The 24,342-nt window shown below is 43.5% G+C and overlaps 1 protein-coding gene across 3 annotated transcripts in view; it reads right to left on the reverse strand.

Moving 5' to 3' along the window:
• The window catches only part of znf609b (zinc finger protein 609b), an 84,782-nt gene that overhangs the window by 18,969 nt on the left and 41,471 nt on the right, over positions 1 to 24,342 (reverse strand). For all 3 annotated transcript variants that reach the window (XM_086144144.1, XM_086144145.1, XM_086144143.1), the window contains exon 3: positions 6,699 to 6,924. In XM_086144144.1, the coding sequence (XP_086000270.1) occupies positions 6,699 to 6,924 (226 nt within the window). The remainder of the gene's footprint in view (positions 1 to 6,698; positions 6,925 to 24,342) is intronic.

A 24,342-nucleotide genomic window follows, 5' to 3' on the forward strand; every position in this document is an offset into this window, starting at 1 on the left:
GTAAAAGTGTGAAGTCTCTCTCGCTGACAAGAATAACAGCCTGTGAGAAGGTCAATTCTCTCATACCACTGAGAGGCAAAAGAAGAGTGCATTAGTATGCTTCCCACACCGTCACGGCATTATCGGCCTCACGCAGTAGTTTCTCAAAAAAAAAAAACATCAGAGCATGTTTATTCTGACAGGAACGGTGCATCAAAAACACAACGGCCACGGATGGAACAACTGAAATGTAAATATGTGACATCTCTCTCGGCTTGCGTTTATTACCGTAAAGAATTTGTGGCGGGGTGAGCGGCAGTCTTCTTAAATGTCATCGGGGTTAATCTACAATCTCTCTGTTAAAGCAAACCCTCTGGTGTTTTTCCTGAAAGGAGGTGGTGCCGAGATTAAGAGACAGGTCTGCCAAAAGCACATTACTCAAGCTCTCGTTGACATGTATATAGCAAACATGATATCTTATGACAACCACTGGCAAAGACTACAATTCCTGCAGGCATATGATTTATGTTTCAAGCCTTGTGACATGCTTGGAAAAAAAAAAAAAAAAAAAATGTTCCCAGCCAATTAAGAGCAGAAAGAGTCTCACTCTTTGGGGATTGACTTCGCTCGGGCGCCATCTTGCAAAACCATCCGAGTACTAAATATGACCGGCTTGACAAAACGTCCGCCCTCAAAAGATCGGTGAGTCATCTATATCTTGGGTTTCTTTACCATGTCATTTCCAAAACATGTTTAGGAGCCTTGGAGAATTCCTTTCAACGTGGTGTGTCCGCCCCCCCCCCCCCTTGGAAAGCGGCCATGTCCACTCTTGCATAGTACACACTGATGAGGGTAAAGATTGGCTTGGTGAGGTGGAAAGTAAAGGCTGCAGCTAAAAACTGCCAAATGAAAATCCACAGACTGCAGGCTAGAAAAAGAGAAGAGGCGCGGCATTTTACTTCGATTCCTTTTCAACATGCCATCTTCCTAAGAACGGTCTCTCCCGGTTTATTTCTCCATAATTCGTCCTCTTGATTATTCCGCCGAGATCCACGGGTCTCCCGACAATGCTAACTCCAATTTCAAGGACAGTTAATACGGTGAGTGCACAGCAAGCAGTCACCGCTTGTGCCTTTGTGGGGAAAAAAAAAAAAAATTCAATGAGGCCAGTGACAGCTGGTCTTCAAAAGAGCAAGGAAGTATAGCTGGCAAGTCAACTTCACTGCTATGTGCCCTTTTCGTACAATATTCCTCCTCTCAATTCTCTGACAGAATAGGGGGGAAATAGAGCAAAAGGGGGGAAAAAAAAAAAAAAAGACATCACAGAAATGTTTACATAGGAATATCCGTTGTGCGTTGACCCCTTCGCTATTCGGATGCCATACGGCGCTCGGCTTCAACACTTCAGTCAGTGCACACGACGTTGCAATGATGTAATGTAATGTGTGACGCATAAATAATCCATGGGACAAACATTCATCACAAACAGCCTGTATTATTTATCTATTAGGGAGCTTATGGAGATGTGGGGCCTGCTTGGGGAATAGCCTGCTGCGTCGTGCAGGTTAAGAGTGCTGTTCCGTGTGTGTGTGTGTGTGTGTGTGTGTGTGTGTGTCTTTGGGGGTGGGGATACACTGGCATTGAGCGGCAGTGTTTGGCCGAAGGGGCCCCCTCTGTGTTCCCTCTACCCCGGAGCAGAAGCCAAAACATTCTGGGCTGTGTTTCAAGAGCAATAAACTTCTCCAACGTTTTAGAGATGACATTTGGAGGTATCAGCATGCTAAGCCCAGGAGGGGTTGGCCCATTGCTATGCCGACACGACCCCGGGAGCCGCCACCGCCTCGCCTTTGCGGATAGGATTTGTGTCAGTTCTGAGCCTCGAAATACCCTCCGTCCCCATGTTTGCGCGCTTGACTGACAATACAACAAATACTAACTCCTCCACACCTGTAATGACCTTTTTCCCCCCCCAAATATACAGCCCTGGATTCATTAATCACTGTTGCATTTTTAGGTTGGATAAGCATTTTTTTTTTTTCCCCCCCTCTAACAAACGGCTGCTATTTGTAACCGGCTTATTATCCACTTCCAGCTGAAAGGGCTGCTATGTCTGATTCCAAATTACACAGAGTGAATGATTTCTTTAGACTCATCGGCCAAGAGATTCTTGTCAGCCGTGTCCAAAGGTCCGGCTTCTGCGGTCACATTTTCTTTGTAGTTGAAGTCACTCGCTTCCTCCTCATCCATTTCTTTCTCTGGCACTGGGTGACTCGGGTGAAGCGCGGACAATTACTAAGAGCCTGTTGTTCATTTACTCCCACAAGGCTGAGAGGCAGAGGTGATGAAGCAGCTGTTGGTTGGCATGCTAAATGAAAGGCACACATGCGCACTCGCATGTGTGCACACACAGTGCATGCCTAAACAACTCCGTGTGAGACTTGTCATGCAAAGAAGTGGGGAACTGTTGTGCTTCGTTGCTAATCAGGACGTCTCTACTCCGTCTTTGGGGCCTTTGTTGCCTCTCTGGTTCTCTGCCTGGGTTTGCTTGGTTTCCTCATTTGGTTCTATTCTGTTCAGTTGCCCCACAGTGAGCAAAGTCTGCTTCCATAGGTCTCCGAGGGAAAACAGCGGAGTGCTACCGCGTCTTGATGGAAGCGGCATCTGTGTCTCTCCATTTAAAAACTTGCCTGTGGGTTGTTAGTGGCTAGTTTAATGACAGAGGGAATCTCCGTGTTGTTTAATGCGGTGTGCAAAATGCAATACAGTGAAGGCTAATAAGAAATGACCTCTTCGACGGTCGAAATGCAAAGTGATAGCGCAAGACATTTCAACAAGTCTTTACAAGTTCTGCTCCTCTACCGTAATTAAGACTTAAATATGATACCTGCCTAAACTGTCTTAATACCTACATGGTCGTTTGTGCTCGCAGTCTGTGGGAACTAAAAACAGGCCTGGTCTCTTTTGGCCCCCTCACTCAACACTTTTGTTGCCAGGTGAACACCTGCTGGATGTTTTTGGGACCACCAGGTATGTCAGCATGTCCCTGTACTTTGGAATATCCATGAAGTCTGAGCGGTTCACGTTGTTTCCACGAGAACGCTCCACAAGCCTCGATCAATAATCATATTCTTTGACGCAAGACAGATGCGCTGCGATTCCAAGCATCAACCGAAAGGAATTGCACTACTTCAACATTTTTTTTGGCACCATAAGTACATAAAGTGTTCATTCAGATTAAGCGTTTGTCATGGTTATTGTCAAAAACTATCACGATGTAGAGTAAAAAGTAGCCTTCCGTCATGGCTATCCTTTTTTGGGAGGTGATAAGAGGACATGAGAAGGACTTCGGTTTCATCCCCTGAAAATATATACAGTACAACCGTCTATGGAATGGTCTCCACTGGGTGCAAATGGACAGTATGTACGGTATGTGTCTCTGAGTTAAGTGGTGTGGGGCGATCGGAGTCTGAGATGCGCGTATTAAGAGAAGGCTTGGCGTTAATTATTATGTTATATACTTGGTCTTTATAGAACTGAGGATATGCGGTCCAGAAATGAAAACGGAGGGAGCTGCGTTCAATGTTGGATACGTTTAACCCTTCAAATGTACGATTCAAATGACTCAAGTGTTCAAAAATGAAAACTTGCAGCGCCGCACCCTAAAATTAGTCATCCCCCTGCCCGTCATCTGGCTCATCAGCTCCTCTGGACACTGGACAATCTTGCAAATACGCAAACAATAACAATGAACTTGTTGGGGAAAATGCAACGGTCATCAGTGGGGATCAAATGTACCGAAATGTACCACTGCCTTCTTGTGAGGTTTCGATTGTCTGTTGCAACTAACTGCTTTCTGACAACTAAATCCGGCAACTCAACCGGAGGCTCCTCCTAAATGGGAGAAGTGTGTTGCACAGCAAGACACAGAGGTCAATGGCAGCCCAAAACCCCCCAAGTATCATCATACCCAATGGTAAACCGTGACCAGAAGGAAGCCTGTAAGGTATTACAGATGTGGTGGTGCACCGTGATATACCATCAAAAAGCCTGCATTCATTCATCCAGCAGATTAGGTTAGTGTTATTCTTCTGGAATGTCAGTGATTCTGACTGAGTAAAGAGTATTCGACTACTAGAATATTAATTAATGTTACACTAGCAGATACCACAATTGTCAGCAGCAGCCATTTCTGTTTTGTCTAGATCTCCATGCTGCCAGTTTTCAAACGAACAGGAACACTGCAGGTACGCGGCTGTCGATTTCAATCCCATTAAACATTTGCTCAAACATGAAGATTTGACACGCAAACAATGAAATACAGTACACGCGGTTGAAATCGAGGTGCGTGACTGGGCACAATGCTGAGCGGGTTTATCCTTCCTTTGCTTCCGTTGCAGGTCGAATGAATGGCGGCACACATCTCTCATACTAAGTACAATGGATCTCAAATCACTGGGGAATCTTTGCCCTTTAATTGCAAAACAAATCGTTATGTCAGTTTCAAATTGTACTGCCATATGCACTGGGCGGCAGTAATACGGCAAACTTGACAACGCCACCACGGACGAGGCTTCTTCGAAGCCAGAAGTGGAAAAAATGTTTGGTTGCCATTTGCTGTTTGAGCAACGACTAGATCTGTATTAGCTGCAAGCAATATTCATTCCATACCCATCGCAACAGGCACTTCACTAATAGGTTTAAAACATGATTTACAGATGGACTTTGTAGTGTCAGTGTGCTTGCTCGGACTGTCGGCTGCTATATTTCACTTTGTGCATCAGCTTAACAACAATCCACGGACAGTCAGCAAGAACACTTGTATTTTCAGCCAACTCTTTCTTTTTTTTTTTCCCCCCCTCTTGTCATGAAAGATGCAGTGGGAGGACTGGAAGCAAGAATGCTTCAGTGCACAGCTCAATTCAGCTCAAATAAGACCCTATGATCCTAAGAGTACCAGATCTAATACATTTCTTTTTTCCATCAGGGTATTGCAATACCTTTTTCATATCTACAAGGAGCAACATTACTATATATATATATATATATATATATGTAATCTAGCAGTAGAAGAGATACACTACACAAGGTTTCAAGGCTGCTATAAATACATAACAAGATCTATTCCTTTTTTACAAAATAAATGAGCTGTGTTGGTCTTCAAACAGCATAGAATCCCAAAGGCAACAGAACATCTCAACACGCATAAACAACCTACAAATTTGGGGCTACTGCACATTTGCTTGTATCCAATATATCTTTGCTCTTTTTAACACGGTGTTCATTTTTTTTTTGTTGTCTTCATCATTTGGGCTTTTGATATTAAACTAAACAGGCTTCAAAGAGAGACGGGGCAGGTTGGATTGTGGAAATCCTATTAGTCTCTGCAGCTCTGATGGCCATGACAACTTGTGAGTTACACCTGCAGAGTGCCCTATTTCTTCTCCTTTCAACACACACACACACACACCTCTACTGTACTTCCCCATCATAACACTTTTAAAAAACACTCAAAGATCTCAACAGCCTCCTCCCTGCTGGGCCAGATTGTGTGGAATCACAGGAAAACACAGCACCACCGGGCCAAACCACTACGTCTTTCAAGCAAAATAGCAGCTTCGAGTGAGTGAGTGCAGGCAAAGGACAGACTTGGATGGGAAAGGCAAGGGGAGGGTGGCGGTGGTGGTGGTGGGAGAGTGGGGGAGGGTCAATCACTCTGTGGGAGCCAGAGAATGAGGGTGCACAAACATAGTGCTGGTGTTGGCTTGGAGCCATGTTTGTGTCACTAACAGAAGTAGCCTTGTCTATCTTCCCTCTTGCCCCAGCCCCCTGCCTTGCACTCACTCTCTCTCAGCTTGCTTGGAAACAAGAGTCAAGGGGTGACTGGCTGGAGGCTTGGTAACAGAAAAGAACAAGGGTGAATCAGACAGAGCCCAGGGCTGGAACAAAAATCAAAAAAAGGGGGGAGGGTGGGGTCACTCAATAGATGGGACTGTGTTTCAGAATTGTTGATGAGGCGAGGACATTTTTCGGCGCAGAGCGCGAAAGCGGACCTACGAACAACATTGTGGACGTGTCCGCCATTTGTACTCGCACATCGACAGAGCTGTGAGCTGCTTTGAGGAGGGGCGTCCGCGTTATTTCACGTGCGTGGCAGAAAAGGACACCGGTTACTTAGACGTCTTAAAATTAACTGAGCTGAAAGTGTTTTTGATCAAAGAGGGGAAAAGGGTGTCTAGGATTTCACTGGGACTGCACCGGAGGGAGGGAGCCAACTTTATTTTCAAGTGGAAGGCTCGCTACAAAGTGATTTTCTTTATTAAACATTTTGTTGATATCTCTGTGCAACTAACTCCTGCCTCCATACCGCCGCACCAAAAACAAAATCAAGGCCACTCTGGGAAACGGTTGCCGACTATCTTTTTTTTAACGTTTTTTTTTTTTTTTTTTTACATGCCACGGGTGGTGTCACGAGCACACGTTAATCTCTCATCCAGAGTTCCTGGGGCAGTCAGAGAGCAGCCAAAGGCATTTTAATGGTAATGGCGGCGCCTTTTTCAAACACTTCAATCTAAGTGACAAAGATTGACTCTCTCATGCAAATGAATTAACAGCGTAAATACATCTCGCGCTGTTGCGGCTTACTGATACCATAACCCGAGACCGCTTTCTCTCTACGGGCAGAAGACTTCCTAAAGAGACGATTAAACCGCAGCACTTACCGTCTTCGGTTTCCTGCCAGACGATGCCTTCGAGGTTGACACTGGTACCGGGCTCGCAGGGCCCCAAGCACTCAGGTTCGGTAGCCAGGGCCACATCGGATGTGTTCACCGCCACGGAGCGTGTGCGCACCATTATCTGCTCACATGGCGAGGCGATCTCACTGTTGCCTACAGTGGCCAGGAGGTGGAGGGGGGGAGCGGCTGGTGTGGAGACTGGAGATTCCATCTGCGAGAAAGAAATGGGGGTCGAGAGAGAGAAAGAGAGAGAGAAACACATGAGACACTTCTGAGCCACAGTGTAAACACATACAGAGCTGATGTTATGATACAGCGAGTGAATGCCACAGTGAGCACAAGTGAACACAAAGCTGAGCGCATGGAAGACATCGTGGTATGTCTGTTGCCCTCGAGGCGATCATCAGTGAGAGGGTGAGGCAGACATTAGTGTTGTAACGCGCTGCCCTGTCTTTCCTCAACCTTAGACATGATTAGCGGGATGGGAAGGCAGAGAGGAACACGGGAACCACTCTTACCGCCTCTGTGGAAAGGCAGGATTTAGTTATGCAGGATTCGGTCTGACGATCTCTCCCGCTCTCTCAGCGTTCCTCCCTCGAACGCAGCCGAGCGCGATTCGTGCAACCAAATCATCTCGTAACCGTCCGACAGCCGGTTCTCTAACGGTGGCCCCAACGGATAACGGGTCCGAGACGACCGCTGACGAATTGCGTTGGATCGAAATGATCCTGACGCGATATTATCGTCCTCTCCGGTTTTAAATTGTAAAATGCTTCGTATCGGCGACCTAAAATCAACGAGGAATCATCACCAAATGGATTCTTGAGTAAACGCGGCCGCAGCGGCGACGGTCGCTACGCCGAGCCTTCCCGATTTTCTCCAATAACACTTTCAACCTTTCCCTTTTTTTTTTTTAAACTACAAGATACAGACTTGATCCTCCGCTCTTTGTTTTTCCTGTGAAGTCACGATCGCGCAAGTTTCTGTGAGATCTGTGACCTGCGCAGGTTTTTTTCATTAATAATTTTTTTTTTTTAAACATTTGAAATTGGTAAATTCTCCGGAGTGCGCCGAGCATTACTTAAGAGCGAGTTGCGCTAGGAAAGCTGGCTGCTGAGAGTCAGTAATTGATTCCACCTGTTCTGACACACTGTGACAGCGTGCCTATATGGAAAACGAAAATGAAAAGGACAGGAGGGGAGGAGGGAGTCATCGGGGAGCAACTGATGGAAGGTGTGAGAAAGCACTGGAAATATAAAAGTGTGTAGGCGGCAGAGAGGGAGCGAGAGAGAAAGAGAGAGAGAGGAAGACTGATGGTGATGGTGATTTAAGGTCCACAGTGACACCGGGCTTAGTGCTCTTTTTTCAAAGCCGTCAACATTAAAGTGCTCCAAATCATTAGCACTGAACTGCAGGATGCTGTGCAGAATGGTGTGGAGAACTAAATCAGCTACTTATCATGGGAGATAACAGAGATACGGCTCAATTTCTAGAGACGCCGGTTGCACGGCGTTCGGGAGGGCGATACTGCCTGTTTCTCGGACCGCTTTGGTCGAGGCTGGCGTTTTTTTTTTGTTTTTTTTTTCACGACCGAATGGAGTGGCAGTAATATTTTTACAGACCGTCATGGTGAATCCTAATAAAAATTTAACAGGACCTTCAGGTCAAAGACTTAAATTGACCGTGTGTAATACAACTTACGACATAATCTAAGAAGTAGCACAACATTTTACTGAAGATATTCCAAGCTCCCTGGAGAGGCGTTGTACTTCTAATGCAGTGATTGCTTTCTGTGACCAAACGGAGCAGCAGTATACCATTATTATCTGTTCTCCATTTTGTTTAAGGTAAAGTGGTGGTGCCAGAAACCTGACCTTGTACTTTGGTTTACAAAATCTATTCTGACTTCTGGTTATCCTTTTGCTTTTTTTTTTTTTTCCTTACCCCCAACACTAACAGATTCTTCACTCATCGACGCACTTCACTCACTACCGCTACACTTCATCTCCACTCTCTGGAAATGTGTTAATCGTGGGTACGTTGGTTTTATTTTCAAAGAAGTACTTTATCTGGCGCGTCGCCCCGACTTTGCGGTAACGACCAATGAGACAATGTCCTAACGTCGGCGTGTTCGCGACGTCAGGGCGAGCTTTTACAGCGGAGCGCTGAATGACACTTCTCTCCAAATACTTTTCGACTGCTCATCCTTCTGGGCAACCACCGGGCCCTCCGGCATTTCGACGGACAATAACACGCTGCAGTACGTCCTGCATGAAACGCAAGCGAAGGGCAACAGTACGGCGTGAAAGCATATAGAGTGCAAGCAAAAAGGCACATCGTGACTACGACGCATATCTGTCCATTCAAGACGGGCTGTTTTTGCCATTATTTCGAAAAATAGATGTCTTCACGAAAGAGAGGATAGCTGGCGAATAGAGGATTTCCACTTCATCTGCGTATTTGAGATCGTATTATTGTGGGTGATTGGAATTTCCAAGAGTCATCAACGGAAAGCAGGCCAGCAGTCTGTGTTAGCTGTTTCAGAACTATGACTCAATATGGACTCTGAATTTGCGGTTAAGAGACAGCTTTGAAAACCAAACTTCGGTCCCAGATTAAACAGAACCATTTCAGGAAAAACGCTGGCATCATTAAAGTGTCATATTTGTTGGCTGGAATGAGAGCGGATAGCCCATTTTCCCCCGGCTCGAAGGAAGGCTAAATTAATTTGTCTGGAATGAGAGCGACGGAGAGAGTGAGGCCTAACAACATCCTAATCATTGTGTATCAGATTCGGATGCATGATGTTGCCACGCCGCAGGTTGCTTGAGTCGATGAGACAGGACAGGTAATCCCGCAAGCTGTCACCACACACAGTCCCAGGGCCTTATGGAGAGCTGTGCACGAGGACCAAACAATGAATCCTCATCCGGAATGACTGCACGGGGTGAAAAGTACACACGGCTTCGTGTAGTGTATCCCCCTTGAGCTCATCTACTTAAAATCCGAACTGAACTTTGGATATAATGACTAAAGAATAGGGAAAAAGAAGCACGCTCAAGAACCATAGGATTCTGTTGTGTTCGGTGTACGTCAACAGAGTATGTTGTTGACTCATTTATTGTTCCCAGACAACAAATTCATGTTTGCGCTTCGGTCTTATTTACAATCCTGCCGGTGTCTGTTGATTTTCGGTAAGGATGTGGGGGCCGAGCGGCTCCTTCCCGGTTCTACTGAACTTAACCTTGAACGCGGTTCACCCCCGCCTTGCCGAAACATTTTGGAGAGGCATATTCGGAGCTGCTAAGAGATGGGATGAATTTAAAACATCAGCATGTTGTCCGTGTTCCTTCCAAATCTCTTGATGTTTTCTCGGCGTTACGATCGGCTGTTGCTGCGACCGGAGTACGACAACATATTCATCAAGTCAACACATAACGGCTAGACATGTTTCAAATGGTAAAAATAGCAGACCACACTATTGACCTGCCAGCACTTTGTCATGATGCTACGTGAACTGCAAAGTCAAACAGTCCGCAGAGAGACAGTCAAGATGAGCCTGTGTGACACAGGCAGTGGTACAGATCATTACTTCCAAGCCTGTGTGAAAACTACACTGCCTTCTGAAATAAATGGCCGGAGTCTTAAGGAAGGCAGCTGCAAGAAATACGTGACAGCAAATGAGAGCCTTCTTTGCTGTGTTTCTCTTGAACACAATGCAAAGATATAATTGTTTTCAGATTCACCCACGCGCAGGGATATATGTGGGATCTTAATGTAGTCTAATCAGCAACTTCACTTTCATTGTGTATTGTATTCCGAGGAAAAACAGCCTTGAGTGAACGTAAATAGGTTTTGGTTTCGTGGACGGCAAGTGCGCAAACACGGCGAAAAAAAAAGCAAGCATTTCAGCAGATTAGACCTAAATCAACGCAGTTTCCATTTGTTGGATTTATTTTGGCTTACGAGAGGCTAACGCAGACAATTATACTTTATTCTACTGAGGCTTCTGCGTAAGATTCGACATATTCCGGGTACTGTATTTTCCTGGTATCCGAGGAGTATTTGTGTCTAAATTTCATAACGTAGCCCAATTTTGAAGATGGGCAGAGTGACGATGTGGCATTGTTTCAACGGTTGGATGTTTTAGCATGTAGGCCGCTCTGGTTTTTGTAGGACACCTAATATGCAGTGAGTGTTTCTTTTAATTCCAGTTGATAAAATCAACACACAGTCTTGCTGTGAACCAACCGCAGAAAGCACTGAGGTGTCACAAGTGGGCTTATTCAGCAGTAACATTTGAGACTGTTTAACATCAAATCCAACCCCTTCTGACAGTTGCTTTTTGTTCATCCAAACAAATGAAGTTTCACTTTAGAAACACAAAATGCTTCCGCAGCTTGACTTTGGATGTCCAACAGATTATCGTCCTTCGAATGAAAAGAAAATCGGCTGTTATAACATTTTTTCGATTTTAAACCGCTGACATCATGTTAGCAGTCATGTGCTAAAAAGGAGACATATTTTATTGTCATTGACAAAAATAGAGGAGAAACGTCGGGTAAATAGCCGTGCGCAACGGAGGAACCACTGGCTATGTAACAGGACAAAATAATTAGAATGGCAACGGAAACGGGAACAGTGTACAACGGGCCCCAACAATAGTGCACTATTTCCAAGCTTTGTCAATGGGTGAGTGAACAAAATGACTTTCATTGTGGGGCTGCAGAATGTAAACCCACACAGTAAAATGCCTGACGTCTTGTGCAGGGTTTCAGAAAACCACATGCAACTGAACTATACAACTTGTCAGATTACACAAGGCTGTGCTTAACCCTCAGCCAAAGCCAAATTCCAAGATTTTGGTCCTCTTTGAAATGTTCTCCAAAACCACAATGCTCGAGTGTCACGCAAACTTTTTTCCCTTTCTTTTTTTTTTTTTTTTTTAAGTTTTATTTCAAACTGAAACACCGTGCCAACTCCTTGTGAAAACCACACCGACAAAAATAATGCTTAAGTGACTCGAAACAATCCTGTGAATCTTGGACTAGTGCTGAGTGGACCTCATAGTGCTTACAGGGGGGGAAACTCGGCCAGCGATCACACAATAACTTGCCCGGGGCAGACAGATGCACTTTTTACTGGACACATTAACTTCAGCTTTAACTTGTTTATTAGAATTGGGATTAAGAAACTGAGCACTGAGTTCGCCCAGGGATTACGAAAGGATTACATAGCAGTGTCATACCGAGACACCTGTCTTGGCTGTACTAAATATGGGTGCGCGGGGGTATAATACAGTTGACCAAATTATGTTTTGAGCGTTACTTTCCGGACACAATTCAGCAAAGAGGTCGTGGTTGGACTTGCTTGAACAGCTAGCAGTACAGCCTGCGAAAATGACATTGAAAATCATATCACAAACAAATAGCTAAGTGATGACTTTTATTATTTTATCATTGGACTTCTTTGCTCCGTTCCGCAATGACGTCTGTGTGAAAAAAAAAAAAAAGCCTGCAGGCACGGCAAATACAGAGCGATGATTAATTTGCTTCACGCCAGTAAAAATGTATAATGACTTCATTCAGGTTTCAAAAACTGCAATTCCTTCACATTTAAGAGGTGCAGCCTCGACATACAGATATTGTTAACCAAATACATCAGGGTAGGCAGCCAAGATTCGGGCTTAGCTCCGGGCGTCTAATATCCCTTTCTGACACAAACCCCACATTGGGCGGTAAATAATGAAGGACTATTCTTGTCGGGGTTTGTACATTCACACGGGACTGCTGTCACAGGTCACGGAGACTCGTGTCTGTAACTGTAGTCACACACTTTACTGCCAAACCGCAGCATTTTCTTTGCTGCGCTTTCGCTGTTCTTTGTGAGAGCGAAAAAAAAAAAAAAAAAAAGTGTCATCAGCGGATTATCTCTCTCACCTGCTTACTGCCTCTTGCGTACACAGTCACACTTCTCTCTTAGATGTGGCTTGGAAAAAAAAAAAACACTTGTTTTCACAGGGTTGCAAATACTTAGCGGATACCGACGTCTTATCAGAAACCTAAAGTGACTGAAATTCTTTTGAGAACGATACAAAAAAAACCTGAAGCCTGCCTTCAGTTCTCCTGAAGTTCAAAAAAAAATACAGTGATAAACTGTCAGTTTATTCTGTATCTCTCAACTGAAGCCCTGATTAGCCTAATTGGATGAAAAAGATGAAATAATTTTTCCCTCGTGCTTAAAATTCCATTCTATCGGTTTTGTGATTTAAGTATAAATGCACGACGGTATACGGGGTCGAGTAAAAATTAAGCATATTAAATTTAGGAGTACAGTTGCAGAGTGCAAAGACTTAAGCTAATTAAACATGGGGACGATTAATATTAAAGTATGTAACATTTAAATAATGGACAACAATATCAAGCATTCTTGGTGGAACAAGCGCTCAGGCATGTTATTAACTCAACATGCTTGTTAGCATGCCTCCGATGCTTGATGAATTATCCAGAGAGGAGCCATTTACCATGTGTCATGTGACATTTCCATAATGAATAAGAATGCCATTGTGAACAGAGCAACGATAAGTATAATTTTTATCAATTTAATTTAATTGGGGAAAAAGCAAAAGCCAGAGTTCTTTTCCTTTTACTGAAAGGGCCAATCAGGGTAAATATACCCTTGTCGACTTTTTAGCTATTGAGCAGTCGACTAAAACGTGGGCAAATTTCAGCGTTTTTAACAAAGAGGCAACAAGAAAGTCCGTGCTGAGATGCAATTCCTCGGCCGTTCCTGCTCTGATTATCTGATTCTTTTGGCTCCAGGGGCAACGGCTGTGAGCGTCTTTGGTGAGTAACTGAGGTTGAAAGGCCAGAGGAGATTATACTTCTTGCTGGATCTGGTTGGAAGGTTCTTAAAGCGTCACACACAGACACCAAGTAAAAACATATGGATCGGGGGAGGGGGTTTGGGATCCAAGGCATTTTATTAGCCAGTCGTGGGGGGGGGGGGGGTGTAATCTGTAAAATGTTGTTGAATGCACTTAATGAATTTATAAACTGCAGCTTTGAAAATCCAATCAAATGCAGGGCAACATACCATCAAATTATTGGGAAGTGTCCTGAAGGGAGTTGTGTTATAGAGAGAGCATTGAGATAATACTGTTATTGGCATTAGGCTGAAATTGGAAAAAAAAAAAAAAAAAAAATACACAGGCCTAGTCTAGTTTCATTATTAAAATGTTAACATCAGCTGAGGGACAGAGGAAAAAAAAACAACAACAACAACAAATGACTGGATTTCAGAGCAAATGAGTGAGCAAATGAGCAAAAGCCCGGTTCCTTTACTGCTGTCATCCTCTTCGATGCACAGAATAAGCAGAAACTAAAAGAGGAAACGCACAGTACTTCCTGAAGAGTGACTGGTTGAATAACATTCAATGGCAGGTTTATCCAAAAATGGCATTGTGCAAATGTGTACGCTCTTGACTTATCTGATTGACTAAGTTGGCAGTTAGTTACACAAACCACTGCGGAAAATAGACGGAGAAAAAGAGCAGCTGCGGCTATGAGCCAAGCAGGTGGAGATTGTGTTGATAATATCGAGCCCTGCATCTCAGCACACAGGCATCTAGGCTTCACCGCGAAATATTACAGGAGAGTAGGGCGAAATAATGACTAATGTTTTCGAACAATCATCTCAAAAACAAGCTTCCAAGCCACCCGTTGACAAAAGTTCAGGTTTATCGGTGACAAAACATTCAGGTTCACTGATAAACATCAAAAGGACGACGAAGGTTACAAAAACACGCAAAAAAAAAAAAAAATTGCAAGGCAAACATCCGCTTGTAACTTGGATTCCAAATGTAGTAGTTTAAGCCAGTATTTTGAATTTAGTATTTTACCCAGTATTTTAAGCGGTGTGCCTACAGTCAACAGGACATGGCTGCGGCTCAGTTTTGCCACCAGGCCAAAGGGAAGTCTCTCCCCTTGCAGCAGCCTGAGCTCCCAAGGGTTTCACTTAAAATTCACTAGGTATATATATATATGTGTGTGTGTGTGTGTGTGTGTGTGTGTGTGTGTGTGTGTGTGTGTGTGTGTGTGTGTGTATCTCAGAGGTTTGGTCCTTTTTGCTTGACAGAATCCTAAGATTCAGAAATGCCACTCCAATGACAAATGACCAAACATGGGTTGCTGAAAATTGCATCGTTGGCAGGAAATGATTTTACTTTAAACGCCAGAGATACTTTATAATGACAGGGGGAAAAAAAAATCTAAAGCCATATTATATAAATACACACACACACGCACACACACACACACACACAAACACACACACACACACAATTTTTACTCAATTTTGTGAATTCTGAGTTGAACGTAACTAGCAGCTCTCAACAGTATTACATTTGCAAAATATAATAAAATGCTTGGGGCACTTTTAAATGTGACAGTACAAAATAAATAAATCTGACCATTCTTTGCGAGGACTTACCTTGTAATTGGCTTTTAAAATAGCCTGACATAGAAATAATACAGAGTGAAAACAAAGCTGTTATGAAGTTCACAAGCTCTGACCTACATTCTCTTTGCAACCATTATGAGAAAGCTACAATTTTACCCTGAATGATGATTAGACTCTCACAGCGGATCTGTAATTCTGCCATAAAAATGTTCACTGTCGTATTTCTTAGTTTGTTTACGCTGAAACAAACAAAAGCCTCTCTTACTCAGACGGTTCAAGGCAGGAATACCGAGCAGCTATTACGCCTCACTGTCTGAATAAACTATGCCGGCTGCCAGTTTACCAGCAGAAAAGTCACTCGCTCCATTCATCTTGTGCATTGTATAAAGTAGGTGTGATACTCCGTGCTCCTGACTCACTTCTGCCACGAGTAGATTTGGCGCGTTTAATTGAAAACTTAAGGAGCAGCAGCATCCGAACTGGATGCACCACATAGTTTGACAGGAGGAGCAACATTGCTACTTCTCTTACTTTCCCCTCGTTTGAAATCTCAAATTACAAGTGTCATTATAACATCAGCCCGGGTTGACGTTCATATTAATATGAATAACTGAGTTAGAATGTAGATTAAGCTGCCTTGATGACAGATAAGTGAAACTATGTGTTGTCAGACTTGATCTGTCTAAGTAAGGCGTTGGGAAATTGAGATTACCAAGGTGAGCTTGACATTGTCAGATAGTTAAGTCAGTTAGCCAGGAAAAAAAAAAAAAAAAAAAGCCAAATTGAACAGTTTTACTCGACCTCGCCACGAAATAAATGCTTTTCAAGTCGTTTATACCCGAGGGCCTGGATCAAATCGGAAAACAACGGAGCGTTTTCTGACTATTTTCCTTGTTCCTTTGGTCGGTCGGGGTATAAAATATCCAAAGCACATTTTCCTAATCAGTGAGTGTTTTTTTTTTCCAATTAACATTTCGCGGAGTTTCCTTCACAATTGAGAGGCACGTCACGAGACGGAAGGGTGCACTTGAGAATTCATTATTTTCAGTGAAGAGGCCTGACATACTGAAAGCGACAGTGTTGCAGGTCAGTGGAAAAGTGTGAAAACAGGCCTGTCATTACTCCGGACAGCCAATGTGGATTCACTGAAGCATTCCTCGGCGGTTTGAGGGTCCCTTTGTCCTCATGTGAACAGCCAACTTGACCGACGTCAGCAGGAGAGAACCTCTCACAATAAACCAGAAAACAAACTAATCGACCGCAGCGCTCTGGCACACCTGCCTTGACCCGCTGTTCTTAGGAGAGCTGAAGATGTGACTGACAGTGACAGATATCTTACCTGTCACCTTCCAATGACATTACAAACAAACAAGTAGCCCGGTTGAAGGCCAGTCAGAGGTCAGATGGATGAGTAGCAAAGGAGAAGATGAAGAGGGAACGGCTCACGGTGCAGAAACGGCTGAATGCAGCACCGGGAGCGACGTTTGCAGGTAACAAAACTTGAGTACGCGGCGTACCTCGCTCAGATGCTAATAATAGTTTGACACGAGAGCCAGCAGGTGACGATGCGGCTTGTCTTCGCGGCGGAATTATCGAGAAGAACGCCACGCGGCCGTCTTGTGAGCCCGAAGGCAGCGCATTTCAACCACTTAAAATATTAGACGGAACTATGGGCTTGTAGGTCTCTTGTGAAACATAAAGCTGGGAAAGTACGAGCTTGGGGTGGGACGCCTCACAGACTTGGAGTCGTATCGTGATTCGAAGTGCACTTTTGGTGCTCTTGGACTAAATAAATATTGAAATGATGGCGTCTCAGAAAAAAAAAAAAATGTTTGTCTTAATTACAGTAATGTAAAACTGATGATCTTCGGTGTATTAGAATTACCTTGCTACACACTGGGCCATTTAATGCACGGTGCAAAATAAGTAAAAGACCGAGACCTTCACATCTCGCATTAATAAATTCTTGTCGTGTTAAACAGAGTGCCAGAATTACCGTGCAGCTTAAGTAAATGCAAGGGGGGGATATAAAAACCCGGCTCAAGTTCTTTAAACATATGCTGAAATCCTGTCCTATTATAGAGCTGCGGCTCTTTAGAAATGCTTTTTAAATGGAGTTTGCCCTCACTGAGTGTGCACGGCAATGCTATTTGAATGCTGCAGGGAGCATTTAGATGAAGCAGATGCTCTTCCGTACCTGAGTCTTTCCTCTTTGTGCCGGTGATTTCTTCCTAAATGGGCCATCATATTAGTTTTGCTACTCGCAAGCTCCACATCTGTTGTACGGTGTTTTACTCAGTTGCAGGTTTTGTCCGCCACCGTTTGATCCATCTTTGCCGTTCGTAACACGGTCCCGTACGCCGCGACAAAACCATTATGGCGGTTCCTCTGGGTTTCTTGTCGACTCACCGGATCCCACTGACAGACAGCAGCGCTCTTTACCTCCTTGGTGACGACTGATAGGTTTCGCTTTTCTTTTTTTTTTCCCCCTCTTTACCGCTTGTGAGGCATTTGTTTTTTTTTTTGTACTCGCTTGAAAAGCATGTAGGAAATCGGTCACTTCCTGAACTGTGACTACTGAGGCTGATGATGTGGATTTTCTGCCATAACCAATTCCAGCCATGATAACTCCTGCATATTAAAGCAACAATAAAAATAACAAATCATAAAGATAATTACTCGAAGACTAGGTGCTATGTAGGTTTAAAGTTACCATATAAGTGTATAACTAGCAAGCGACCGGCTATCGCAAGAGATTACTGTTAATGATTCCTCCAGCCTGTGGCCTTTTTTCTTTAAATAGATGTAATGGCTCTGTGAAATGTGCTGATATGACGAAAGCTTTGAAGGCCGAATATCTATAAAACAGAATTAAGGACCCGTAGACATATAATTGCTTAACTTCTGAATAAATATACGCCATAAGTAGCTGTAGAAACAGACAATTGAATTATTTGATTTGCTGCTTTTGACGTCAGCCGATGGTATTTTTTATAAATTTGCCAGTACACATGGCTGTAGGATGAGAAGCGACAAAATATAGCAGCGGCGGCAGCCTTTCAATGCAACGCGGAGACAGAACGTAAGAAAAGGGGAACACATATAGAGCTATTGTAGGTGCAGATTGGGAGCCACTCTAATCCTCTCCTCTCTCGAGCCTGGGAGTCACAGACTATATGCCACATGCGTGCAAATCCTGTTGGAAGTACAGCAAACACATCTCTGTTCAATGAAAGCTTTCAGTTGTGTTTTTTGTTCATTTTTTTCCCCCCCCAAAGTAAATATACAGTCTAGGTCGTTTCATCCCGCTGGCTGCGGCCATCTTGAGAACGCCTCAGTGGCAACAAGCACTCCTGTTGCCTCGGCAGCCACTGGCCAATCGACGTCTCATAACCGCCCTGCCTGAGATAACCGGTCATGACTGGTCTCGTATTCCGAAAAAAAAAAAAAAAAAAAAATGGTAGAAATCTAAATGATTGGGGGCAGAGGGTTGGATAACACAGCTTTAAGCTAATGGGCCGAGATATGCCATGGAATTCAGAAAATGAATGATGCAAAGTCAAATTCCCTCTACTCGGAATGTCTGAAAACCATCTCCAGGAAAGACCAATTTTACCCGTGTTTGAGGCTGAAATATTTACACAAAACAGTGAAAGGCTTTTTTTTTTTTTTTTATTAAACATTAAATATAGATGTATAATTCCAACAGCTTCGTATGCAGTCATAAAATACAGCTTTTATCTCGCAGATCTGAGGAACAGCTTTGAATAACAGCTTACCTCTCACAAGTAATCCCTTTTACGCTTGCTATACATTTCTGCAGTGATTAAATTAACACTAAATTTCTTTTTAGTGTGGAACATTGAAGCTGTGTGCTGACACAGAATACAGCTACTACACTACCAAGGTCTTTGATTATAGTGGAGGAAAAAAAAAAAAAGCCGAACAAAGCTTTGTCAAAGAGATTTCTCTTCAGAGAGCATGAAAGGATTTACCTGTCGAGACATCTGCACTCACTGATGAAAGGACAACATACACTAGTCAAGAGAGGGCTCCTACACCTACCAGCATCGTGCCGGGAAGTAAGAGTGATACAGAAAGACAGAAGGCACGGGGGACTGCGGGGTAGAGGACTGAATCAAGATAAGTGGAGCTTACCAATTTGCTCACTTGTGAAGCAGTGGCCTAATTTGCTCACTAAAGCTAAGTAGCACGGAGAAACAACTCGTCTGTTATACTGCGATCATCGCGCCGCGATAGAAAACCATCTGGTGAATCTCAAGCGTTGGTTTACGGCTTTTTCGGACCCGACGATTCTTTTTCCCGGTGCGGCATCCAGATTCGTTCGCTTCGGATTCCGTTGAAGCGAAACGCGCTTTTGATACGTTTTACGCAGCTCGTTCGCCGTTAACGAGCCACTCGATAACAAAGTCGACGTATCGATGCGTCCTGAAAATAGGTCGGTGTTTCTTTTACTCCCCTCGGTCGCTCCGTTTTGCGCATCTTCGTGCGGAAGTGCCGGCGAAAGTCTGTGGATCGACTCCTTCGGGCGAAGCTCACGTCGAGGCTCGAGCTGAAATCATTCGTAGCTCTTCATAGATCTGACAGCCAAACTGGCGGCCTTGTTTAGCGCGCTTTTCTGTAACATTGGTTAAGAACGACCCCTTCAAATCAATTCTTTCCCCCTCCGTGGTTCAGCCTGTTGCCTTGAGCCTACACCTGGCGCTGTTTGCGAAAAGACAGCAAGGGGGTGGGGGTTGGCTTTTCAAGTACATTAGTGAGGAATGTTGGACATCATTAGTACTAAATGTTCTACACAAAGAAGCAGGCAACCTGAGAATTCCAACGCTGATAAAACATATAAAAGGGCTTCTGGACCAACTCCGTTCTCCGTGCGCTCCACTGAAAGGAAGCGAGCTACTTTCGCTGCACACTTTGGAATGTCTCTGAGAGGTAAGCTGTCGATGATTTATGGCTATACAAATAAAAAATGACTCGACTTGTGTATACACACACACAGCAGACCATGAAACTCCAGTGAAATTTGACAACTTGTAGCGATGACGGGCAAAATAACTGTTAGTGAGGCAAAGCTGGTTTGCACAGGGTTCATTTAATGTCCACTTTCACGCAATGCCTTTAAGGAGGAAACCATTACGACTAAAATATTACAGCAACATGGAATTTCCCAAACTTTTACCGCCGGCAAACTACGTCTGTGACATTAATACTGCTTGTTTCACCTTAACACTTTGGAAACTTTGAAAGGTTTAATAAATCAACTGTCAGCAATAAAATAAATAAAAACAAATCGATGGACTAATGGCCATTGACTTCACATGTACGGCATCTAATTTTATTTAATAATGCTTGCAATTATATTTGGGCTAATCTCATCTCTGGCTTCATTCCCACCGAATTAAAAATTATCAGCTGAGCTAAGCATGCAAAGTAACCAAATGCTATTAAAGCATTAAAACAAGTTTGGAAGGATGCAAATTAAAATTAAAACCAGCAATGACGTGACTTTGGGGAATTTGGGGGCGGGGAGACTGATCACAGCTTTTCCAAGGAGCGCAAACTATTCGGAATACTCTCGTCGATCGATAAACTAAGGCTGGCTACACACTTAAGGATCCAATTTGCCCATACTGGCTATGGTGGACACTCACAATTCGTGGCTGTGTGCTTACAGACGAAATCTGAAGGATTCCGGGTGTTTCTGAAGCTCTGAGCAAAAAAAGTGAAACTCAAAGAGAACAGTGACACAATATTAAGATTAATTGATGAACATTAATATTAATGTGAACATTACACTACCCAAAGAGACCAGGACGTCTCCAGGCAGAATGTGTACGATAGCTAGTTCTAAATACGCTAGGCGTTTCTACCATATGTACATGAGAAGTACGTATTTTTCAGTTTATATCCTTTTTTTTTTTTTTTTTTTTTTGCGGTGCTGCATATTTAAATGCTATGCATACATTGAAAAATGGAGAGATGTTAAAGTTGTTGGCATATCCACTTCATTTTAAATTAAGTATTTACCACAGTGCACCCTACTCTATCAAAATTGTTGATGCTCTGGATCTATTGACCGCACGAGTCCGAAGGGTATGTTAACTTTAATATGTCATTATAACATGATTTAAAGGTGCATCCGTGGAGGTGCTCGGTCCTCACTGTCAAATCTTATTGTGGCAAGCAGAAATCTTCAGATCCTCTTGCTTCCTCCACAAACTCCCACGGAGCTCCTAATAAGGTGAGCTCTGGCAGCTACTGAAGAGCACCAAGCATACCACTCAAGGCTGCTTTTGTAATTATGTTCCTTACCGTAACATCGTAATTACTTGTATTCCACGGTATTCCCATGTAAGAGGTAGATTTAGGCTAATAATTGTTGGTGGTGAGCAGCTTTAGTACTGTGCTGGGGAAGCTAAAGCAGTATATATATATATATATATAGGTATATGGAGAGGGTACTATGTCCCTTATAGTCCCTTTGTTACTTTGATCAGCCTGGCCACTGTGTGAGGCAGCTTCAGTAATACTCATCTCATGTGTCAGTACAATGTTACACAGATTAAAACCTACCGAGACACTAATCCCTACATACCAGTTCAACCAGTTTACTGATGAACACCACAACACAAGCACCAACAGATCGGCTAAAGGAGAAAAATCCTGTGGAAATTCTTTGCGGTCGGAGAAAAAAAAAAAAAAAAAGATTTTATAGCTCTGTCAGAACACATAGGGACACGGAGGTAAAACCATGACAACAAGAAAACGACATCACCCAAACATGCTGGGAGGTCTGGTGCCGCCTTTGTTGATATCAAACTAAACTTTTAAATGCTGCTGCACATTTTAAAAGTATTGCCTGACCATTTGTTATTACAGTAAACAATAATGTTTAATAATCTGTTGCACCTGTTTTCTTTTGGGAGGGTTCAGCATGTAGGATAAAGACATTCACATTCCTTTTCAGCTTGATGTATTTGGTAACCTCGGGCTTTTCTTTATGAGTTTTTGTTTTAATGAAATTTAGATGGCCTGGAACCTCTGTCATTGATGAAAAATTACAACGCGTGTTTATGCTTGTTTAGGATTTACCTCTTCGAGTGAGCCAAAATATAAACATGCCAAAATCAGAATCAGCAGATAAGCCTGTGGAAGTCAGAATGGGCAAAGAAAAGTGTCATCAGTTTTATCTTTAAATAAAACAAAATATCAAAATCTCCGCCTGTTTCAGAATATTCCCAGGAGCTCAAAAGATGCGTTGAGAAAACATGTAATTGTGTCCATATACCGCGTTAAAATGTTCAATCATTAATCTTGGCGTTCTTGGAAAAGTCAAAATACCAAAGCACTTGACAAAGCACTTCTAAAAGGTTGAAGGATTTAAGGCGAGGTCATTGTTCTGGGCCAATTTTGAAATGTTCAAAGGGGGAAATGCTTTAATGATCACCCGGCTAAATCAGTGAGTGACATTGCGGAAGTCACTTTTGGACATGCGTCGGTCAAACGAAATTCATCTAATCTGGAGGGTAATTCTTCCTGCGGTGTTAAGTGGTTCGAGTGCCCATTCTGTCCCCTCTCCCGTTTTGTCAATTCCTCTTCTCCCACTACGGCCATAGGTCAGCTGACAACAACAGTATCTATTTCAACAATAAGCGACATTCTTGTCAAGGTCACTCGCTTTCGTCCGACAGGCAGAGAAGCTGTGCAGGGAGCAGAAATCCAGATAAGCTACTCTGAGCTGACAAGGATTTCTTTCTCCTCAGCCCTCTTCATAGTCATAAATCTTATCTCTCAACAAAGAGAAACTTGACAACAAACTGAGAGGTTGTTATCAACGGCTCGCTGCCTAGAGTCCAACCGAAAAAACGACGACTGACTCTTGGACTCCTCGGAAGTGGAAGATTTGGATGGTTTGATGAGATCGGGCTAAAATCGGGTCTACCTCGGGGGCGCAAATGTTTCCGGTTTACCCTCGGGAGGACAAAACTGACCAGGAGTCCAGATGAAGGTCCCTGGCTTCCCGAATTCATCAGCCGAAGCCAGCTTACATTAAGTACAACAAAGATAAATGTTGTCTGACACACCGTCCACAAACCGCACCGGCGAAGAAACAAAGCACATTTTACGAGTCCCAAATAATCAACAAGCAAAACAAGTTGTTATTCAGGCTGTGAGATTCCCCAAAGCCCCTCGCCCCAAACTATTAATAGATGTTCTATTTCACAAACACATAAAAACCTCAACAGAATCCAATTACTGTCTTTTGTGTTGCACTACTTGGAATGATAAACAATGATAATGATAATTTTTTTTTGAGCAAAGGCCCTTTCATTTCCAGTGTGTAGGTGTCGGAGCCAATGTATCGTCTAAATCGTGTGATATATTAACTACAGAACTGTCAACAATGTAATTATACATTGATAACGGGCTCGGCGTACCCACTCGTCAGTCAGTAGATAACCTCTCTTAATTCGCACACATGACCCCTCTCTACTGTTGTCAGCTTGAAGGTAATGGACGCTCAGACAGAAAAGTAATTAATAAATGGTCAGGCCGTGGTGGCAGTGGTGTGTGGAGAACCGGGCTGTGCCGTGTTCTGTTTGAGTTCAACTCCCGGCGCTTTGCTTCTCGCCGCTGCTTTAACCGGAGCTCTCTACTCTGGCTGACCTCGAACTGCTGGCTATCTCACATAACTCCCGTTGAACCGTGTCTATCTTAATGTACGGTGATGTGTGCTGTTACTGCCTGCCAGTCGTTTCGAGAGCCTCAAAAAGCCCTGTAGACCTTTACACCTTAATACACATTGGTGCAATGAACACATGCTAGCTCGTGTCACATGACATTTCAACACTCTTACGGGTACAAGGGAAAAATAATTGAAACAGCAGGTCACTAGTAGATCACAGCAGGTTGAGTTACAGCACAGGTTTTTTTTTTCTCCTGATCTGCACAGCTATCCTATTACTTATTTTGCTTATTATAGCCTGGAACTAGTTTGAGCAAGGGGTTATGTGACCATATTTTCTGGCCCGAAAAGCACGCCGTAACAGGGAGGCCTAGAAATAAATCTGCCGAGTATCAAATCAGTCCGAAAGCATTTGGAAAATGTACACAGTGATGATAATTGGCATTGCAACAAAGGTAGCCC

Source organism: Fistularia commersonii, chromosome 3, assembly GCF_037954325.1.
Source record: "Fistularia commersonii isolate RoL2024-O1a breed Wild chromosome 3, RoL_Fcom_v1.0, whole genome shotgun sequence".
Classification (NCBI taxonomy): domain Eukaryota; kingdom Metazoa; phylum Chordata; class Actinopteri; order Syngnathiformes; family Fistulariidae; genus Fistularia; species Fistularia commersonii.